Raw genomic sequence first — 20,287 nt, 5'->3', positions numbered from 1 at the left:
AGTGCAGTTGCCAGGCTGTAAATCTCTGCTGGCTCAGAAGGCCTGTCTTTCTTCTGGTAGATTCCTAACTTTGTGGGTCGCAGCCGAACATGTCACTCACGACACCAGCAGGGCTCCATTCTATTTCAAACCTCAGAATTTTCTTCATATTCATTTTTTTGCACCTTATTTTTCAAAAATCGCATCAAAATATTATCTAGCTTGATGACTGAGCTCGTTGGAATCCCCTTTATTTTAGCACCGGAAGCGTCCACCTTTGGAGGGAGGCACCAGCCGAACTCCATTCCCACTTGGAAAACGGGAGACCCAGACACAGGGAGGTGAATGTGAAGTGAGCTCACAGTGGGGAAAGTGGGAGAGCTTGGGTTTGAATTTGGGTACTGGTTCCAGCCACCATGGAAGACCCAATCCGCGGCACCTGCTTGAAGAAGCAGGGCTCAGGGTGAAGGTCAGCTTTCGGGCAGTCTAGTCCATACATTTATTATAAAACAAAGGGGGCTGGCATGGTAGGGAGAGCCAGCTTGGTAACTTGTGGGTCCATCCAGGCCTCCCCCTGCTCACTTCAGGAGATGGTGGTGGCTAGGGCTGCCCGGAGCTCCTTGGGGGCAAAGACGCCCAGTTCTGTGATGATGCCGCCGGTGATGAGGTCGTGCGGGGTGACATCGAAGGCTGGGTTCCAAACCCCAATTCCTGCAAGCAGAAGGGATACAAGAAGGCAGAGTGAGGGGTGGCATGTCTGCTCCCCTGAAGCCCCTGGCCTTGTCCTGAAGCTCTTGTCAACTAGCAGGGGAGCTCTGAGAATCTGGGCAGCCTCACCCCCCAAAAGCCTGAGGGCTCAGGCTAAAATAAGACTTTCGACTCCCAGGAGGGAGGCTTTGAAATCTACACCAGCCCCTCTTCTCAGTTCTTCTGCCAAGTGAGAAGACAGAAATGTACAATAAATAGCAAGTCTCAACGCTCATTCAGTGTAAAGTCTATCCCAGGCCTTTCACTTCTCAGATGCCTCTGTTAGGATAAAAAAATCAAACCCTCTGGTATCAAGTCATTTCTGACTTATAGTGACTCGATGGGTCAGGGTAGAATCGTCCTTGCGGGTTTCTGAGACTAAGTAAAATTTCCCCCTTCTCCCCAGGCAGGAGCAGCTGGTGGTTTCGAATGGCTGACCTTGCAGTCCAACTTGTAAACCACTCCGCCACCTGGGCTCCCCCCTTCCATGAGGATGACAGGTCAGAGAAAGCTGCCTGTGCCCAGAGAACTGTCGATGCCCCACGTGGCACTGGCTCGCGTGAGGGGAGCCGAGGCGCCTGAATGAAGGGGATGTGGCGACCCTCCCAGAGTGGGCAGCTTACCGGGCGCTGCAATCCTGACCCCGCCGATGTCCGTCAGCTCCTGGCCCAGCCGCTCCTCGATGACAATTTCCTGGCCAGTTTCCAGGCGGAGGTCGCAGGAGGAGCTGGGGGCGGCGACATAGAAGGGGATGCCATGGTACTTGGCAGCTATGGCCAGCTGGTAGGTGCCCACCTTGTTGGCAGTGTCACCGTTGGCAACCACACGATCAGCTCCCACGACCACAGCTGTGGGGCAAGCGATGTCAAGGGTCACAGCCCAGGCCTGGGATGTTCCCCGGGGGCCACCCAGCTCTGTCCCACCCACCTGCTGACCTGACACGCCCCGGAGGGCCATGGCAGCCGCTGCCATGCTGTCGGCGATGAGGGTGGCTGGGATCTGCTCGTACACCAGCTCGAAGGCTGTTAGGCGGGCTCCCTGGTTATAGGGCCGGGTCTCTGTGCAGAAGGCGTGCTCCAGGCGGCCCAGGCGGTGCAGGGAGCGGATCACACCTGCAGGGCGTGAGGGGTTAGCAATGTGAATGTCAGGAGGTGCAGGCAGTCCTGGCTATTCCATTTGCCAGCACATCCTCCCCAGATCCTACGGCTTCCTTACCACCCCATTTATGTCCTGAGATGGCCTTCCTGCTCACTCGATTTCAAACAGCAACCCCCCAACACCTCGGACCACCTCCTTCCCCGTGAGATCCCTCTTTAGCACTTATTACTTAGGACACAGCGTCTAGAGAACAGACCGGCCGTACTGTCTGCTCTGACTTCCCTGGGAGCTCTGTGAGGACAGACCTTCTTGTACTTTCTTCACGGTCTGTCTTCGGAGCCTAGAAGAGTGCCCGGCCACCAGGCCAAACACCTTCCACTTATGGGGTCCCTCCAGGCCGGTGACTCAGAGCAACCCGAAGGGGCTGAGCACGACCCCAGAAAGCTTCATCGTTCTCCCCTGGAAACAACTCCATTCCCCTGGTCCTCTCAGAGTCCACGCGTTGCCCACTCTCTAGGCAGGCACAGCCTGGGCCCATGGGGGTGATCTGTGATGGGTGGGTGACCCCATCAGAGTCCCCAAGATGGGGGAAGACTTCTGGTACTGCAGCAGAGACCCAGGTCTTTTTCCTTCGAGCCAACCTGGGGAGCTTGAGGATGCAGTTACCAGGAAGGACAGAGTGGAGGGACAGGGATGGACGGGTCCTGATGCTACTGTCTGAACCCTGGATCCAGCCATACCTGATTCCACCTACCTGAGCACTTTCCTTACAAGAGCTAAGAAACTCACGTATGGAGAGAGCTAAAGGAGCCTGGTGGGGCTGCAGGGGCAGTGGGCTACTTAATGTGACTCTTCTAGTCAAGTCTCACTCCCACCAAATGACCTTTTCCTACATGGGTCTGGTAAGAGGCTGGGGGAGGAAACTGATAGGATCCACCTGTGAGGAACTATGACCAGAAGTCCCTGGACTGTCACCCTGCTGCATAGAAAATAAGCCCTCTGAGAAGATCGAGGAGTACAGCATGTTCTGGATCCAAGGTTCTGGCACAGTGAGTCTCTTGGATCCAGACGACAGCTGGCATATCAGAGGAGCAGCAGATCAGGAGCCAGAGCACGGAAGAGTGGTGGGCTTCCCACCCACCCAGGGAGCCAGTCAAGCTGCAGGCGTTTGTGCAGGTTAGCTTGTGGAATGGGACACCTTTGGGCACGTAGTTGGGGAAGCTGGGCTTGCTGACCCACGGAAACGGAGTTGACCTCCTTCGGGCTGATGTGTACTGGAGTGCAGTGCCTCTGGGCACTTAATTCAAGGAGCTGAGTTTGCTGACCCATGGAGCTTGGGTCGAAGGCCTTTTGGTGGAAGCTTACAGCATTTATCAGCAGATCTTTAAGGAACTTTGTGAAGATATCCGGATAAACTCTACCCTGAGCATTTCTCACTGGCATTAAAACTTGTTAACTTCCTTAATAGACCCCTTTAATCATGAACATTGTCTGTGGGCTCTGGGTAGACGTTGCCATGGGTATCAGAGACCCAGTAGAGGATTGAGGATACTTATCAAGACAACACAGGGGCTTCTCTTCAAAAGAAAATCAAAGAGGCCTGACTGGCTGGAGGACAGGGGGAGGGAGGACCCTGGAAGACCCCCCTCCACCCCTGCAGAGAGACCCACTCACCCAGGGCTGTGCCATAGCCCGCAGTGGCCAGGGCACCAGTGTTACAGTGGGTCAGCACAGTCACCTTGCCGCCCCCGGGGGCTGCGCGTTCCAGGAGGTGCTGGGCTCCCAGGTCCCCGATGCAGCGATTGTCCTTGAGGTCCTTGGCCAGCATGTCCTCGGCATAGCAGATCACCCTGGATGGACACGGGGTTCTCAGCACGTGGGGAGACAGGCCGGCCCCTCATCCCTCCCCCATGTTGTTCTGCTCCAGCCATCCTCGAAGACTTCCTGTGTGCCAGGGCCTAGGCGGGGTGGGGCATAGAACAAGCCCCTGTGGCCCCATGCAGTTGACGCTGGGGTGGGGGACCCAACAGGCAGCTGGTAGGGGTCTGGGAAGCCCTGTGATGAAGATACGGGCAAAAGCCCCCCCAAACCTCAAACACACCGCCATGAAGTCAGTCTGACTCATCACCATGCTACAGGGCAGGGTGGAAATGCCCCTGTGGGCTTCTGAGATTGTAACTCTCGGCAGGAGTAGAAGAAGCCTGTCTTTCTCCCGTGGAAGGGCTGGTGGTTTTGAACTGTGGACCTTGCGGTTTAGCAGCTCAATGTGTCATCTGCCCCATCCCCAGGGCTCCTGTTTGTTTGCTCCGGTGCCCCACTCCAGCCAGGGTCACTGGAGGTGTTCTGGGTGGCATTTTTGTTGGCTGCGGGGACGAGGTCCAAGTCTGCAGTGGCAAGAGGGGCAGGAGGGCTCCCTGCAGATACAGGCGGAGAGGGTGTAAGCTCCCTGGCCCACAGGAAGGGAAGGTGCAAAGGCCCTGAGGCAGGAGAGGCCTACCAGAAATCCAACCCAACCTGCTGCTGCCAAGTTGATTCCAACTCATGGTGACTCTACAGAGCAGAATAGAACTGCTCCATAGGGTTTCCGAGGCCGTAAATCTTTGTGAGAGCAGCGAGCCTCATCCTTCTGTGGAATAGATGGTGGGTTTGAACTGCCAACCTTGGGGGTAGCAACCCCCACACACACCCTGGGCTGGACGGGTGGGCGTCGGTGAAGAATGGGAGAGTAGGAGCTAATGAGGGCAGGCGGCGAGGGGTCCAGGCCAAGCAAGAAATCCCGAGCAGCAGAGCTCGCCGGCGCAGCTAGCAGGAGAGGGGCCTTCAGAGGGCCCCCGGGCCTCGGTGCACCAATGGGTCTCGAACTCCCGCCTGGAGCGTGCTCGGCACTCTGCACCGACCTCTCTCGGACCGCCTCCTCCGTGGCGCCTTCCCGCTCGGCCTCCCGGGCTGCGGCGTCGGCCAGGTCGCGGGCGGCGCGGGCCATGTTGACAGCGGTGGGCCGGGCGGAGACCAGGTAAGTCAGGGCGTCCCGCACGAAAGCCACCAGTGCGGCGACGCCGGGCCCCCCGGCGCCCGCCTGCAGCTCCACGGCGAGGCTGAGGCAGCCGACGAGGGCGATGGCCGGCGCGCCGCGGACCTTCATGGCGCGGATCGCGTCCCAGGCCTGGCGCACCGAGCCCACCGCCTCGTAGCGGCTTTGCTGGGGCAGCAGCAGCTGGTCGAGGACCTGCAGCGAGCCCCGCGAGTAGCGGATGGCTTCCAGAGCCATGGTGCCCCACGCCCCGCTTCTCAAGCCCAGCGAGTACGGTGCGCACGCGCGGCGGGGCGGGGCGCAACTGCAGCGAGGGGCGGGGCCACCTCCGGAGTGGGCGGGGACACCCCGGAAGGGGCGGGGCTCCCTCCCCGCCTCCCTCCCGAAAGAGGCATGCGCACGAGCGTCTCAATCCAGCTGCCTAAGGGAAAGGGCTGGAATTTTGAGCCCCCCGTTTTCCAACTAACAGCGCCCCCACCGACGGGCGCACCTATTGGACCGCAGGCGCTGTGCTTGCCATTCCATCCGAACCAACCTCTGGTACAGGTGTGGGTCACCACTCTAGCTTAAACAGTCAAGAACCGTTACTCCCGTCGAATTCCGGACAAGGACAAGAGGACAGAGGCAATTGTTGGGAACGAGGGAATACTGTGTGGTTAAAAGTCAAGGAAGGTGTGTGTTAGGGCCTCGATCCTTTCACCATACGTAATTGGTATACTGAGCAAATGATTCCAGAAGCGGGACTGGATGAAGAACATCGAGCATCGGGATTAGAAGGCTGGCTATTAACCTGCGGTAGGCAAGTGACACAGTCTTGCTTGTTGGATGGAAGAGCTTGACGTGGAAAAAGTACAGTGTTCAGGATGGATTACAACTCAATGCAAAAATAACCCTGACAACTGGATCCAGAGACATTGCCATAAGTGGAGGCACATTGAAGCTGTCAAGGGATTCACTGTGCAGGGATTTCCAATCAATGCTCATGGGGGCGTCAGTCAAGAAATCAAATGATGTCCGATTGCATCGGGCAGATTTGCTGCACAAAGATCTCTTTAAATACGAAGAAGCAAGGATGGTCTTTGAGGGCTAAGATGTGCCTGACTCAAGCCATGGGATTCTCAGTCACCTCACAGGCATATGAAAGCAAGGCAATGAATCAGGAAGAGTAAATTGATGCTTTTGAATGGAATGTGGATGCCGAGTATGGAAGTACCACCGAGCGAACAAATCTGGGGAAGTACAGAATGCTCCTTTGAAGCGAGGATGGCAGACTTGCCTCAGACTATGGGCATGTTTTCAGGATGGCCCAGCCCCTGAAGAGTATTTGGTGAAGGAAAGGGTCAGAAAAAAGGAAGACTCTCAAGAGGTCAATTGATCTCTTGACTGTAGCCTCAAACATAGCAATTATCTTGGCGGTAGTGTCAGGCCAGGTAGTATGTGGTTTTTCTTGGTTCACAAGGTTTCTATGGGTCAGAACAAGACTGAATGGCACCTAACAACCAACATTCTGGGGTGCCAACACTTGTGCAGGGTCACAGGGTCATAAAGACAAGGTGAGTTTAGGGGTCTTAACGGTGCCACCAACAGGTTGAATGTCATGAGAAATTGAGAGAACTTGAGCAAAGACAAATGTTCTACATTCACGTTGGTGAGTAGCGCCAAGGATATCAAATGTGCCCGAGAGGCCACCTAAGTAAGGCCTGTCCAGAGCAAAGAGTTGACAGAAAACAGCACTCGGATGGAAGCAAGCAGTTGATTGGCCCACTCGAACATCAGTTTCCAGGAGTCTGAGACCAGAAGAACTAGATGGTGCCCAGCTACCTCTCCCAACTGCTCAGAAGGGGATCTATCACATAAGAAAGTCCCAGATAGCCAGCAAAGCAAACTCAGTCATCCATTCAATTGACTCACAGTGTCCCTCATCCCTTTTAGGGCAGAGTAGAACTGCCCCTGTGGGTATCAGATACTGTTAACATTTTTAATTAAAATATCATTTTATTGGGGACTCTTACAACTATTAACTCTTGATAAGTGTAAGAAAGCCTCATCTTTCTCCTGAGGAGTGGCCAGTGGTTTTGAACTGCTGACCTTGTGGTTAGCAACCCACTGTGTAACTGTCTACCAGAACTCCTGTCCTGGATAGAGGTGACAGCGGGAGGTGGGTGTGTGTGTGTGAGTGATGTGGAACACAACTCAAAATCAAGACCAGGTTTACAGGTTAGCTAGAGCCTGGTGGAACCCAGGCTGGGCTGGAAGCAAACTCGTCCCAATGGCTATTTGCAACCAAATAGGCTGGGGCTGCAAGACAGGGAAGTGTGCGCTCCTGACAATCATCTACCATTTGAGAGCCAAAGGGCTGTGCCTACCCGGGGGAACAGAGTTCAGAAGGGTTAGGAGAGAGACGAATGGAAACGGGCAACCGGAGGCGGCAGCGGGATAAGTGATGTTTCTCTGTCGGTGGTCTGTGAGAAGAAACAGACATCTGGGTGGCTTGTGGGATGGGAAAACGCATCTGTCGATCTTGGACCAATCACAGTAGCTCACTGCCATTGATTCCTCCCCTCCCAGTGTCTGATAGGACAGGGTAGAACTGCCCCCTGGGGCTTTCAAGGCAGGAACGCTTCACAGTAGAAAGCTTGAACGCTTCACAGTAGAAAGCTTCACTTTCTGCCATAGTGGTTTTGAATCAAACATTGGTTAACGTGAACAGAGGACCAAGATTTGGGGACTCCAAGGTGCTGACAAGACCTTCCCATCCTTGTGGGGTCCAGGGATGGAAGGGGCAGGGGCTGTGTAGGGCAGACTTCTGGGAACCTGGCTGAGGACAGCAGGCTGTTACTGCCATGGTCTGGGCTTTGCTTTTCAAGGCTGAGGGGAAGGTGGGGGGCATGGGTGTCCCCTGGAGGAGGACCTGGCTGGCAGGGGCTTCAGCTCCAGTTGTGCTGACTTTATCAGTTCCTTAGAGAGGAGGCTGAAACTCTCCAGCTGCCCCCTCTTCCCCTCCCGCAGGCCTGGTGGGCACACCCATTCTCCCAGCCTCCACACACTGGGGAGCCCACCCCATGGTAGGTCAGGTCACAGGCTCTGGCTGCGGCCCGGGGTCGCTAGTGACTGGAGGCAGGGACAAAGAGGCAGGGCTTTAATAGGGGACCTGGGGTCTCATAAGGCATGAACGCCCTCATGGGACCAAATAAATAACCCACTGTCGTCAGGGGTGCGTGAACCAGGGACGAGCAAAGGGGAAGGGGGAGCAGATTCCGGGGTATGGGCTTTGAGGTCGGCCTGCGGTCATTCGCTTTCCGAGTCAGAATAGTCCGCCACCAGGGAGGCACTGAGGGCACAGGGCTGCGGGGTGTCCGAGGTGTCTGCTGCCTCCTGGAGCGTGCCTCTCGGGGACAGAGGCTGGTCCTGACAGCTGTCCTCCGGAGAGTAGTCTTGGGGGAGCGAGTGCCTGTCCTGACCAGTCCCCTTTGGCACCTGTGGCTCCTTGGCTGTGGGGGTCTCAGGGGCATCTTGGGGGCTCTCTGGGACATCTCGAGACCGCCGCCGGACGATGCCCAGGTCCCCCCTGGTGACGGGGGACGCGGCGGGGGTGGGCCTGCGGCTCTGGGCCAGCTTCTTCAGGACGCTGCCAGCCTTGCTGCTGCCCCCAGGCCCGGCCGCAGAGGGGAACCAGGAGCGGCTGATGATCTCTGTCCGCTTGAGTTTTTGCTTGTCTTCATAGGCTGCCAGCAGGGGAGAGGTGTGTGAGAGGGGGTCCAGTCCACTGCTCCCCCCAGCCCGACAGGCTCCCCACCGCCCCCCCACCCCTGCACGCACTGTCCAGGGTGTGGAACTTGAGCAGGGCGGCCAGCCTGCGGTCGTCCTCTGTCTCGGGCACCAGCGGGATGCTCAGGCTGGCCTTGGCCTGCAGGGCCTGGTCTCGCTCCTCCTCTTCCTGGATGGCTTTCTTCCTTTCCTGGAGGGGGGGGGACGGGCAGGACAAGGAGCTCCAGAGTTGCCCCCATTGTGTGTGGGGACCTCCTCTGACAGCAGGGTGGGCAACAGACACAATCACTGCCAACACATGCGTTTTCTGTCCCTGGTCTCTGGGTGGCAGGCCCAGCAGTGAGCAGGTAAGCCCTCTGCCCTTGGGGAGCTGGCGTTCTAGCCGTGGCGTGAAGGGGCCAGGTGGCTACCTGCAGAAGGACTGCAAGGCAGGGAGCAGCCGGTGCCAAGGCCCTGAGGCTCGTGTGACTGGAAGGGGCGAGCGGGCGAGCGGGAGGGCCCATGGGCCTTAGGGACGACTTCTGGCCTTTGTGCTGAGCAGGGGCAGACCACCCCGTGGGGGAGGGGAGAAACGCTGTCAGCGAGGGGGACACTACAGTGACCGTCTACAACTTCTTCCTGCCGAGTGTGGGCAGGACTATCTTCTCTGCATGGAAGCCCCCCCCCGACCCACCCCCAATAGCTGGTTCTAGGGACAAAACCACTCTCTGCAACAGAGACCCTGACAAGCTTGGGTGCAGTGCTGCCGGTCCCTGGGAGCTGTCTATGGTGCTCAAGTCAGAGCCAGGGCCGCCAACACCCGGGCTCTGCCCGCAGGCGTCCGGAGCCCGAGCAGCTGCCCCACTGTATTCAGCCAGTCACGGTGTCAATGCTTCAGGGCTCTTAGCTCCGTGTTGTCGTCAGTCCTGTTTGAGTCCTTATCAGTGACTTTGTTTTGAGCATGCAGTTGTCATGAAGAGAAGGCCCGTGTTGTGGATGACAGAGTGACTGAAAGGTGGCCATGTGCTAGTCGCCGATGGCACAGCCGTTGCCCCTGCATCCGAGAGACGCGGAAACGAGCGGCTGCCGAGTCGCCTTGGTACAGAAACATGACCGGATTCTGTGTGATCCGGTACGGGGGGAGGTCCACGGGGGACGGGGTAGTGACATCGACCCTTGTGACGTCACTGTGTCTGAGGTGGGAGCGGGGGGGGGAGGGTGAGCAGAGGGATGGGCCCTGATGGGGAGCTCACAGGTGCGCCCAGCTGCTGCGGGGAGAAGAGAGCTTGTGCGTGTGTGTAGGGGTGAGGTGGGGAGCTGAGGCGGGCCACGTCGTGATGGGGTGGGATCGTGGATTAGAGAAGCAGGCGGACTGTAGGTGGAGCCTGGCACCTGACCTCAGGGAAGGGGTGGTGATGATAAGGGGGGTCCAGGCTGGCAGAGCTGCCTTTGGGTTTGGGAACCCCCCTCTGGACAGAGGTCCAGCTGGGGTGCGGTGGGGTGTGGGGCAGCAATCCCCAGTGAATGACTAGGAAGAGAGCTGGCTATTTGGCTTCTCTCAGTGACCGAGACAGGAGACGGGATGGGAAGCTTGGGCACTGAATGGGGCAGAGCAACCGGGGCAAGTGTTCAGGGTGGCCGCTGTCCCCGGAGTGGGAGGAGCTTCTGATTTGTAGCAGGGCTTCCTGGTGCCCTCAGCGATGCCCGTGAGGGGGAAAACCTGTTCACATGCACCTGAACCAGGGCCCCAAACCCGACACGGCAGCACCTGGCCTCTCCAGCATCCCCTCAGGGCTCCTGTGCCCTGCCCCAGCCCCAGCCAAGACTCTTGGGATGGACTCTGCCCGCATCTTGTACCATCGGGGGCCCTACTCGAAGATGCCTGGAGTCCCCTGGGGGTTTCCTGATCTAGGGGACTCGTGGCTGGAAGGGAACTGGACCACCTTCTGCTCACAGTGGCCAGGCTGACCCCACCCAGCTCAGCTCTCTCCCTCCCTGAGAACCGGCCTCTCCCCAGCTAGGCACCACAGGGGAGGGTGGTGGACCCCACCGCAGTGGGGGGACACGAGGCCGCTCACCCGGAAGCGCCTGCGCAGCATGCTGTTGAGGGCAAAGTCGTCCTTCCAGGCGCTCTGGGCCTCCTGGATGTGGCTCAGCGTGGGCAGCGCCTTCTTGAGCGTGCCGCGGTCGGCCTCGCCGTGCTCCAGGCGGAACATGGCGTCCGTCTCCAGCTTCTGCTTCTTCTCGTGCTCTGCCACGTGGGGGAGGGAGGGCAGGTGGGTGCCGCGCCGGGCCAGCCTGGCCCAGCCTGGCCCCCTGGCGGGTGTACAGGAGGAGGGTGCTGCTCACCTGTCGTCAGCACCTGCTCATTGTCCTCCATGTCCCAGCGCTCCTCCTTCCGCTGGGCGCCACTCACGATGACGTAGTCGCAGTTGGCTGGGTCCGTCTGCATCTCGATGTGGTTCACGCAGAGGTGGCACTTCATCCGGAACCTGCCCGGGACCGGGCGGGGGCCGAGTCAGGATACCGCAGCCCTCCTCCCCAGGCCTGGGACCCTGCACACGGCTTGTCATCCATGCCACCCAGCACCTGTCCCCCAAGGCCCTGCAACTCACTGGGCTCTGTTATCTGGGGACATGTGAGCAAGACACAGAGTGCTCAGACTGACCTCTGCTAAGGAGCCTGCCGAGTATTCACCCGTTAGTTCAAACCTTCATTCAACAGACCCCACCTTATGACAGGCTTGGTGCCCGGGGACCCAGCCCTCTGTGACCAGCAGAGGGCAAGCAGCGATACGAGGTGGGAGAAGGCTGCCTAAGGTCAGTGTTCTGTGGGAGAGGGAAGAGGGGAGTGTCCAGGTGTGTGGTTCAGAAGCTGCCAGTGTGGCTGGGGCAGTGTGCGCAGAGGGGCCTGGAGGAGACCAGGGTGGGACCAAGGCAGGTCGTGCAGGGCCTGAGAGTGCCATGGGGGTTGCATGTCCAAGGGGGCGCAGGCTTCTCTCCCTCTCAGACCCCTGGTGCCACTCACCCCACGGCTGCCCCTACCTGTAGATCGGGGTCGTGTAGTAATTGCCCACTTTCTTCTTTTCGGCGTTGTACCGAACTCCTGTGAGGGCAGAGCGAGAGCAGAGGCTGGGACCAGGCTGGCCCAGGGGAGGGGAGACAGGGCCCAGCTGGAACAGGAGGGGCCTGGCCAGGGGAGGGGAGACAGGGCCCGGCTGGAACAGGAGGGGTGCTGCACTGATGGAAGGAACGGGCCCAGGTGTGAGAGGCACTCAGATGGAGAGGGGCCTGGGGAGCCAGGCTCACACTCCAGCTCCCCCGACCTCAGGCCAGCCGCCTCTCATCTCAGGCTCTCAGGGGCCCCTGCGGGGACTGGCCAGGGCGCAGAGTGAGCCGGGGATGGGGAAGGCACAGCAGGTTTCATTTCAGCTTATTTCTAGCAAGGTAGACTGAGGCACGCAGCAGGTTGGTTGCCTGTGCAGGGCAACACAACTGGGACGTGGCAGAGCCGAGAACCAGACCCAGTACCCGCCTCGGCGCCCACCCGTCTCCTCCTGACTTGATAGGGAGCCCTGAAGGGGAGGGGAAGGTGCCCGCAGGGCTGGGAGGTAGGGAGCGGGTACGGAGCGGGGCACAGGCTCACCCATGCCGATGTGGTTCTTGCAGCCGTCGCACCAGATGTTGTACGGCATCTCGAACCTACACACAAAGAAAGCCCTGTCTGGCCAGCGTCCCCGGGGCCCTGCCTGGTGCTGCGGCTGCCCTTAGTCCTGGCTGAGGCCTGGTTTCTGGGAGCCATTTTTGGGGCATCTGGAGGGGGGTGTCGGGGTGTGTGTGCAGGATGACGTTGGGCCCTATGTGGTGGAGCCGGCTCTGCCAGCACAGGGCGGTTCACTGGGCTATGCCCCCCAGCGCTGGGGCTCCGCCTGCAGTCTCGGCCCACCTCCCTCTGGACAAAGGGTGGGACCGGCCGTTTTGTCCCCGCACTTCTGCTGTGCGTGGCAGGAGGGGGAACTCACGTCACGGCGACCCCTGACCCCATGTGCAGCGTAGAACTGCTCCCTCCCTCGGGTGTTCCTGGCTGTGACCTTTGGGAAGCAGGAGCCTGGGGCGGGGGGGCGTGGGGGGGGGTGGCTTCGAGCCCCACTTCCGGGCTCCTAGTTGGGCGCTGAGCTGTTTGGGCCACCCTGAGACTGTAACAGGGTGGAGCCTCGAGGTCATGCCTCGGCCCCTTAGAAGGGAGAACGGGGAGCTGCCTCAGAGAAAGCATGGGCTGGGGCGGTTTTGGTCAGCAGCAGGCACTGACTGATGACATGGCAAGGTGCGTCTCCCTGCTGAGGGGCTGTGTGTGTGTGTGTGTGCGCATGTGTGTGTGCGTGTGTGTGCCGGGTCTTACCTGATGATGAGGATGCCCTGGGCCAGCTTCCGGGCCCGCTCCCGAAGTGGGTGGCTGTGGTGGTAGCGGTTGAGAGAGCCATGCTGCGTGGGGAGGACAAGGGGCCGTCAGTGTGGCTGGGCTCCGGGGGTGGGAGGAGGTTGCCAGGCTAGGCCCCACAGGTCCAGAGAGGTCCCCTACCTACGTCCTGCAGGGGGCTTAATGGCAGCAGAGTGGCACTCACGTTCGGGGGAGCACCAGGGCGTGGAGCCAGGATGACCTTGATAGGCATGTTCCTTCCCCCAGTGACCACCCTGGCCTCAGTTTCCCCCGTCTATCCTGGGGGCGGGGCGGGCACTGAGATAAGGACTGCAGGGCTGTGGACGGGGCAAGGCAATAATCCTGGCAGATAGGCGTGCCTTGTCTCATCTGGGTCTGAGTCTCGCTCACTGTCTCTCCCACTCTGCGTAGCTGTGGAGCCGAGAGGGCAAGTGAGGTGCCTAGGACATGTTGACCGGGCACCATACAGCTGGGAGTGGGGCGGACAGACACCCCTGCCTTCTCGGAGTGGACACTCTGGTGGGGGAGTCATCGGATGGTACGCAGTGGCCTGAGAAAGACGCCAGCTGGTTTTGGGGACCATGAGAGAACCCCAATCGAGGGGCAGATAACAAGGAGGTGGTCAGGGAGGGCCCCCTGTGTTGACATCTGAGGCAGCCTGAGGAAGTGAGGAAGAAGAGGAATAGGTGCCAGTGGCCTGGGGTTGGAGGGGAGTCGGGGGCCCTGACCCTCACCCTGAGCTCTAATGTAAATACACGAACCCCCCTTGGCTGGGCACGGTAAGGGGCTAGTGCGCGAGCCGCAGCATGGTTTCCGGCTGGAGACGGCGCCGAGGCTCCTGGCTGCTGTGCATGGCGGTGCGACCTTAGGGATGTCGGTGTGGCTGTGACTCCCCCACCAATTTCAGGAGGGGGACCGAAGATTGGGTGGTTTCTTCCCCAGAAACGTGTATTGTTTTGTTACGCAGCCGTAGCTGGCCGATACAGCGACTTGCTGTGTTAGGGCATCAGGGCCCTGGGTGGAGAGGAGGTGCCAAATTCCCCTCCCACAGAGCCTGGTCCTTACCTTTTCAGGATTGAAATCTGGAGGGTAGTACTTGTTTACACCTTTCCTTTCACCCTGGAACACAGGAGAGAGAGGTGACTCAGGGCGGGCCCTTGGCAAACTAGGTGGGCCCAGTCCCCGAGGCTGGTGAGCGCCTGGCATCTGCTCCGAGACTCAGGGCTGCGGGGAAAGCCTGCTGCCAGGGCTCGGGAAGGTTCCGTGTGAGTGTGATCCTTCTGGAGCAGGGGCCGTTGGCCACGGCTCTCGGTGAGAAAGCACCACGGGCAGCTTTGTAACTTTGCTGCAGCCTGACTGGGACTTGGGCTTCATGCGTCGCCGCCATCCTGACGTGGGATTCTCTCTTTCAGAATGCTGGCCACCCCCCGCTACGAGGATCCACCAAAGCAGTGCGTCTCAAAACGCGGCCACGTGGCCTCAAGAACCAGGGAGCTTCTAAACCATACCTACCTGGGACCCACCGCCAGAGGCTCCCCAGACAGAGATGCTGGCCTGGGGCACAGGGCTTTGAAAAACTCCCCCGGAAACCGGGTGAAGCACATACTTGTACAGACACCTGTGTTCAGAGGAACACCTGCCACCACAGCCAAACATGCATCAGCCATGGCCACGCTGGGCTCCGGCCACACCAGTGACGCCGGCCACTGTCAGTTAGGACCCTGTGCACAGCAGAATACAACACCGCCGGGTCCTGCACCATCTTCCCAACTGTCCTCAGGCCTGAACCCAAGGTTGCAGCCATGGTGTCCACCCATCTCATCGAAGGCCTTCCTCTCTTTCGCTGCCCCTCCTGGTCTTTTCCAGGGACCGGCCTCTCCCGATTACAGGTCCGAATTCTGTAAGGAGTGCCGTCATCTTTGCTTCTAAGGAGCCCCTGGCTGTCCTTCTTCCGGAACAGACCCGTTTGCTCTTCTGGCATTCCGTGGCATCTGCAATAGTCTTTGCCAGCACCGTCCATCCAAAGGCACCGGGGCTTCTTCCAATGTCTTCCTTGTCCAATGTCCCACTGTCACGTGCAGACGAGGCGTTGGAAATTACCGCGGCTTGAGTCTATTGGGACCGTTACCCAGCTACGGAAAGGGCTGCAGGGTTGGGGCCCAGGTGCAGCACGAGGGATGCCTGCCCACGTGCCTGCGCTCCACAGAAGGAACCAGACACCAAAGGGCCTGTGCTGTTGGCTTCCGCTGATGTGGAAGGGAGATAGAGGCAGACTAGCCGCGGCTCCCCTGGAGCCGGAGAGAAGGGGTTGAGTGGGGGCGAGGTGTCCTTGGGATGGAGGACAGTGGCACTGGAGAGTGGCAGCGGTGGCTGCATAACACAGTACAGGTGACCTTAGGTGAACTTCATTTACGCTCCGACACGATACCAGCCCAAATCAGCCAAACCACAGAACTGAAAGCCCCGCGGGTGACGCCGCTGTGGGCGTGTGGTCCAGTGCCCATAGAGGCTGGGAGGAGAAAGAGCCCATTGCTGTGACAAAATCTGCCCCCGCCGGGAGACCAAGAGCACCCGCTGTCCACTCACCATCTTGCCGGCGGCCTACTGCTCTTGGCCCTCAATGCGGCTGATCAGAAATCTGAGGGCGAGGGGGCAGCACGTGGCAGAGGGACTTCTCGCGAAGATGCCACGGGCTGTGTGGTGCCAGGCCAGCGGAGCCGCTCCCTGAGTGTAGAGGGATTGAGAGAACAAAGCTTGTCTGTTGAGAGAATTCAAGGGAGTGCTGTCTGGTCCACTCCGCACCCCACAGGAGCTCAAACCTGACCCTCCTCGCTGCCTCCATGGCGCCTGGCCCAGATCCTGCTCTGTCTGGTCCTTCACTCGTCCCTGCAGCCTACGGCCCCTCCTGCCTCTACAAGTACACTGGGCCCCTCAGCCTTACTCTGTTGTGGCCACATAGCCCCACTACTCCACCTCAATGCTCTTCCCCCAGCTGTCTGTTGGGCAGCTAGCTCGTGCTCAGCAGGTCTCAGTTCGAACTCCACCTTCTAGGTCCCTTCTTCTCTGGAGTCCTGTTCAGATCGCCCCATGCCTGGTTACGTGTCCGGTCTGTCTCCCCACCAGGTCACCCTGCCCTGTGTCCTCTGAGCCCAGACGAGTGGCAGCTCCTGTGAAATGCTGAGCAGGTGAATGATTGAGAGAACAGGCCACAGGGATCGGCACTGGTGAAGCAGGTTAACAAAGGGGGGAAGGGGGGACTCTGTAAACTGATAGGGCCAGAGAGAACTTTTAGGTCATATCAAAGACTCTACCTCCCACTGTGAGGCAGGGAAGCGCTCTCTAGAACAGGGATCGACAAACTCTGTGTGTAAACTCACTGCCAGAGAGCCAATTCCGACTCAGAACGACCCTATAGGGCAGGGGAGACCTGCCCCTGGGGGTTTGTGAGACTATAACTCTGTACGGGAGTAGACAGCCTCATCTTTCTCTCTTGGAGTGGCTGGTGGTCTTGAACTGCTGACCTCAGGGCTAGCAGCCCAATGAGTAACGCACGATGCTATCAGGACTCCCTCTGTGTAAAGGACAGTGAATATTTCTGGCCTTGAGGGTCAGAGAGCCTCGGTTCCATTCCCTTTTGCCCTTGTGGCTTGAAAGCAGTGAGAGACGGTATGTAAATGCGTGTGGCTGCGTTCCCAATAAAACTTCATTTGTAGGCAATGAAGTTTGATCTTCACACCCGTTTCACCTGTCATGGAGTTGCAGGAGCCCTGGTGGCTCTGTGAGCTAAACCCTGGGCTGTGAACAGCCACAGGCAGCAGTGCCAACTGACCAAGCTGCTCCACAGGAGAAAAGACGAGACTGTCTGCTCCCACAAAGAACCACCTTCTCTGAGACCCTAAGGAGTAGCTCCGCCCTGTCCTCCAGGGTTGCTCTGAGTTGGAATCGACTTGATGGCAGTGAGTTTGGTTTTGGGTCATGAAACCACTCCCCTTAAAAAAAAAACTTACAGCCAATCTTAGCCTGCAGGGCAATAAAGTCAGCAGGGCCTGTCCCCTGTGTGTGCTAGCTGCCGGATCCTGGCACTAGTGGCTCTTGTCAACTTAGCTGTAGGACCCTGGATGTGTACAGTATCCCAGGGACCACATGCAGGTGGGATATCCCCGCCTCATTGAGCCTGTCTTGCTCTTATGAGTGGCCACTGATGGAGGAGGATTTGGCACAGGGCTGGCTGAGTGAGGATCTAAGGGTCAGAAGCCGCTCCGTGGAAAAGCACGTTCAGACCTGGAGATGCATTGCTTTGCCACCTCTGTCTTTTCTTTTTTGCCACCTCTGTCTTTTCTAAGGTGCGTCCCAACCCCAACACGCTTCCATCAATAGTAAAGTGATGTGTGCTGGCTCGTCACGTGCAGCTCCCTGGGCTGGCCTGCACCCCACCCCCCTGCTCAAATTCCTCACTCGCTGGGCCTCCTAGACTACTGTCTGTACTGCCCTGGGCTTATTATAGCTCCTCACCTGTAAAGTGGATGAGGACCACAGGACTGACACTCTGGGGCCACTGTGAATGAAATTGCAGAGGGTTAAGTACTTGGGTGAGAGCAGATGGGCGTCCTGGGACGTCGGGTTACAGAGTCGGGCTGCTAGCCGCAAGATCAGCCAGCAGTTTGAAACCACCAGCCGCTCCTTGGGAGAAGGAGGCTTTCTACTCCCACAAAGAGTTATAGTCTCGGGAACCAACAGGGGCAGTTCTACCTTGTCCTATAGCAGCGGTTCTCAACCTGGGGTCTCGACCCCTTTGCAGGGGCCGCCCGATTCATCACAGTAGCACCATGACAGTGATGAAGTAGCAACGAAAATACTTTTATGGCTGGGGGCTCACCACCACGTGAGGAGCCCTATTAAAGGGTCACTGTGAGTCACAGCCAACTCCACCGCAGTGAGTTGTTACTCACCTAGAGGGTGCCAGTTCGAACCAACTCAGGGTTCCCGGGAAGAAGCCCCGGGTGATCTGCAACGATGCCCCGTAGCAGTCTAGTTCATTGCAACTCACAGTGCCCCTTTAGGTCCAAGGAGAACCCCAGACCCCCACCTCCCTACAGGGTTCCCCAGGCTGTACTGTTTTCCAGACTGAGGGCGCAATGGGTTCAAACCGTTTGGTGAGCAGCCGAGCACTCAACCACCGCGCCACAATGCCCCTTTCCCTAAAGATCACAGGCCAGGGAAAACCCCAGCTGGACTGGAGTCCAGCCGGCTGGATGGCAAGGGGCGTCCTGACAGATCTCATGTGCTCTGGGTTTACCGCTTGCGAGCGGCAGGGCGTTGGACCAGCTGCTTAATTCCCCCGTGCCTCAGTTTCCTTGCCTGTAAAAGGGGGCTTGCAAAGGATCCATGTGCCAGGGCTGCCGTGACGACGACGTGAGCTAAGTGTGCTTTGCCACGGGCGATGCCCAGCGGCGATGCCCGTGGCAGGAGCCTCTTACACAGCCCCCGACGCAGTCGGGACTCAGGGGTCCCCTTTTCCCCAGGAGGAAACGCGCACGTCCTTCAGGAGTGAACGGGGCGGGGCTGGGAGGCACGGTGGTGCCCGAGGCCTGGGGGACTTGGGTCGGAGTCGCCACTGGGACAGCGGGTCGGCCAGCGCCGAGGCCCTCCGGCTTCCAGCGAACGCGTCCGCACCCGGCGACAGCCAGACCCCCGACCCCACCCGGCCCGATCGCCCGCCCCTCAGCCTGCACTTACCTGCCTTCCTCCTGACGTCACGCCGCGCCCGCGCCCGCGCCCGGAAGTGCGTGCCTGACGCAGGCGAGAGGGAGGCTGGCGCCGGGCGGGGCGACGCAGCCCACGCCACTCTGATTGGCTGAGTATGGGAAACGCCTCCCGCGCTCAGCCACCGGAGCGGACCAATCCGAGCTTGCTCCTCTCTGACGTCAGGCGTTGCCATGCCCGGACCCGGTCTGGCGCGCTAAAGCCACGGGAGGGTGGGCTGAGTTCCCTGCGGGACAGGTCTGAAGCCTCAGATCTTAAGAATAGCACTCAGGCTTTCAAATGGGGAAACACAAAGAGAACAGTTCGTGAGTCATCAGAGTGTGAAATTCACATTTTAATGTGCATACAGTTTTTAAAAAATCATTTTACTGGGGGCTCGTACAATTCTTATCACAATCATACATCCATCCATTGTGTCAAGCACATATGTACCTTCGTTGCCATCATCATTCTCAAAACATTTGCCTTCTACTTGAGCCCTTAATATCTGCTGCTTATTTTACCCCTCCCTCCCCACTCCCGCCTACCTCATGAACCCTTCATCATTCATAAATTATTATTTGTCATATGTTACACTGTCCGACATATCGCCCCCCACGGCCCCCCCCCACCTTCTTCTCTGCTGTCCCTCTCCCAGGGAGGAGGCTATATGTAGATTCTTGTAATCAGTTCCCCATTTCTACCCCACATTCTCTCTACCCTCCAGGCATCGCCACTCTCACCACTGGTCCTGAAGGAGTCATCTGTCCTGGATTCCCTGTGTTTCCAGTTCCTATCTGTACCTATGAATATCCTCTGGTCTAGCCAGATTTGTAAGGTAGAATTGGGATCATGATAGTGGGGGTGGGGGGAAGCATTTAAGAACTAGAGGAAAGTTATATGTTTCATCGTTGCTACCCTGCACCCTGACTGGTTCATCTCCTCCCCACAACCCTTCAGTAAGGGGTGTCCGGTTGGCTACATATGGGCTTTGAGTCTCCACTCTGCACTCACCCACATTTTCTTTTTTTTTTTTCCCCACATTTTCAATGATGTGATTTTTTTGTTTCTCGATGCTTGGTGCATACATTTTTATTGTCATAAACCCATTACCTGGGCCGCCAAACCCACTGCCACCAAGCTCATTCTGACTCACCCGACCCAGCATTGGGTGTCTGAGACTGCAAATCTTTCATTTTTCTCCTGTGAAGCGACTCGTAGGTTGGAACGCTGAAAAGAATGCTTATCCCCCAGTGCCACCAGGGTTCATGTTCAATGGGTGAAATGGAAAGTTCATGGCCCCAGAATCTAACACATTTATGCGTGGGTCTTTTCCAGAAGAAACCCTTACCTAAGACCCTTCTAACACTTGGGTTACCCAAGGAAGTAGTTTTAAAATTTACATCAGTACTCTGCAGTGGCTAACAGACTGAATGCTCATTTGTTTATTCAACAGATCGTTATGAGAAGCTTCCAGGAGCCCTGCTGGCGTAGTGGTTAACGCCC

At 58.3% G+C, this 20,287-nt stretch overlaps 2 protein-coding genes across 2 annotated transcripts; both read right to left on the bottom strand.

Annotated features, from left to right (window-relative positions):
- Positions 1–464: 464 nt before the first annotated feature.
- Positions 465–5,140, bottom strand: MRI1 (methylthioribose-1-phosphate isomerase 1). The gene is made up of 5 exons (XM_075548009.1): positions 4,722–5,140; positions 3,499–3,674; positions 1,662–1,838; positions 1,350–1,574; positions 465–690 (listed from the first exon to the last, which is right to left on the bottom strand). Exons 1-5 carry the CDS (start codon positions 5,090–5,092, stop codon positions 563–565), a joined length of 1,077 nt encoding a protein of 358 aa, XP_075404124.1. The 5' UTR covers positions 5,093–5,140; the 3' UTR covers positions 465–562.
- A 2,839-nt stretch (positions 5,141–7,979) lies between these two features.
- YJU2B (YJU2 splicing factor homolog B) lies at positions 7,980–18,850 on the bottom strand. Its single transcript, XM_075547996.1, has 11 exons — positions 18,776–18,850; positions 17,552–17,594; positions 15,626–15,763; positions 14,105–14,158; positions 13,001–13,083; positions 12,248–12,303; positions 11,647–11,707; positions 10,952–11,094; positions 10,681–10,853; positions 8,675–8,813; positions 7,980–8,580 (listed from the first exon to the last, which is right to left on the bottom strand). The coding sequence occupies exons 3-11, from the start codon at positions 15,626–15,628 to the stop codon at positions 8,144–8,146; spliced, it is 1,149 nt and encodes a 382-aa protein (XP_075404111.1). The 5' UTR covers positions 15,629–15,763; positions 17,552–17,594; positions 18,776–18,850; the 3' UTR covers positions 7,980–8,143.
- Positions 18,851–20,287: the final 1,437 nt, after the last annotated feature.

Source organism: Tenrec ecaudatus, chromosome 1 (genome assembly GCF_050624435.1).
Source record: "Tenrec ecaudatus isolate mTenEca1 chromosome 1, mTenEca1.hap1, whole genome shotgun sequence".
Classification (NCBI taxonomy): Eukaryota; Metazoa; Chordata; class Mammalia; order Afrosoricida; family Tenrecidae; genus Tenrec; species Tenrec ecaudatus.
Note: the sequence above shows the minus strand (reverse complement) of the source record. Positions and strands in the feature narration are given on the sequence as shown.

Bases quoted from the DNA above. Each gene is read 5' to 3' on its own strand.
- MRI1 (XM_075548009.1), bottom strand. From the start codon at position 5,092: ATGGCTCTGGAAGCCATCCGCTACTCGCGGGGCTCGCTGCAGGTCCTC. The intron at 1,839-3,498 runs GTGAGTGGGTCT...CACGCCCTGCAG, and splicing joins GGGCTATGGCACAGCCCTGG to GTGTGATCCGCTCCCTGCAC. The intron at 691-1,349 runs GTAAGCTGCCCA...TTCTGCTTGCAG, and splicing joins GGTCAGGATTGCAGCGCCCG to GAATTGGGGTTTGGAACCCA.
- YJU2B (XM_075547996.1), bottom strand. The intron at 12,304-13,000 runs GTAAGACCCGGC...CTTTGTGTGTAG, and splicing joins CAGGGCATCCTCATCATCAG to GTTCGAGATGCCGTACAACA. The intron at 10,854-10,951 runs GTGAGCAGCACC...CCCACGTGGCAG, and splicing joins TGAGCAGGTGCTGACGACAG to AGCACGAGAAGAAGCAGAAG.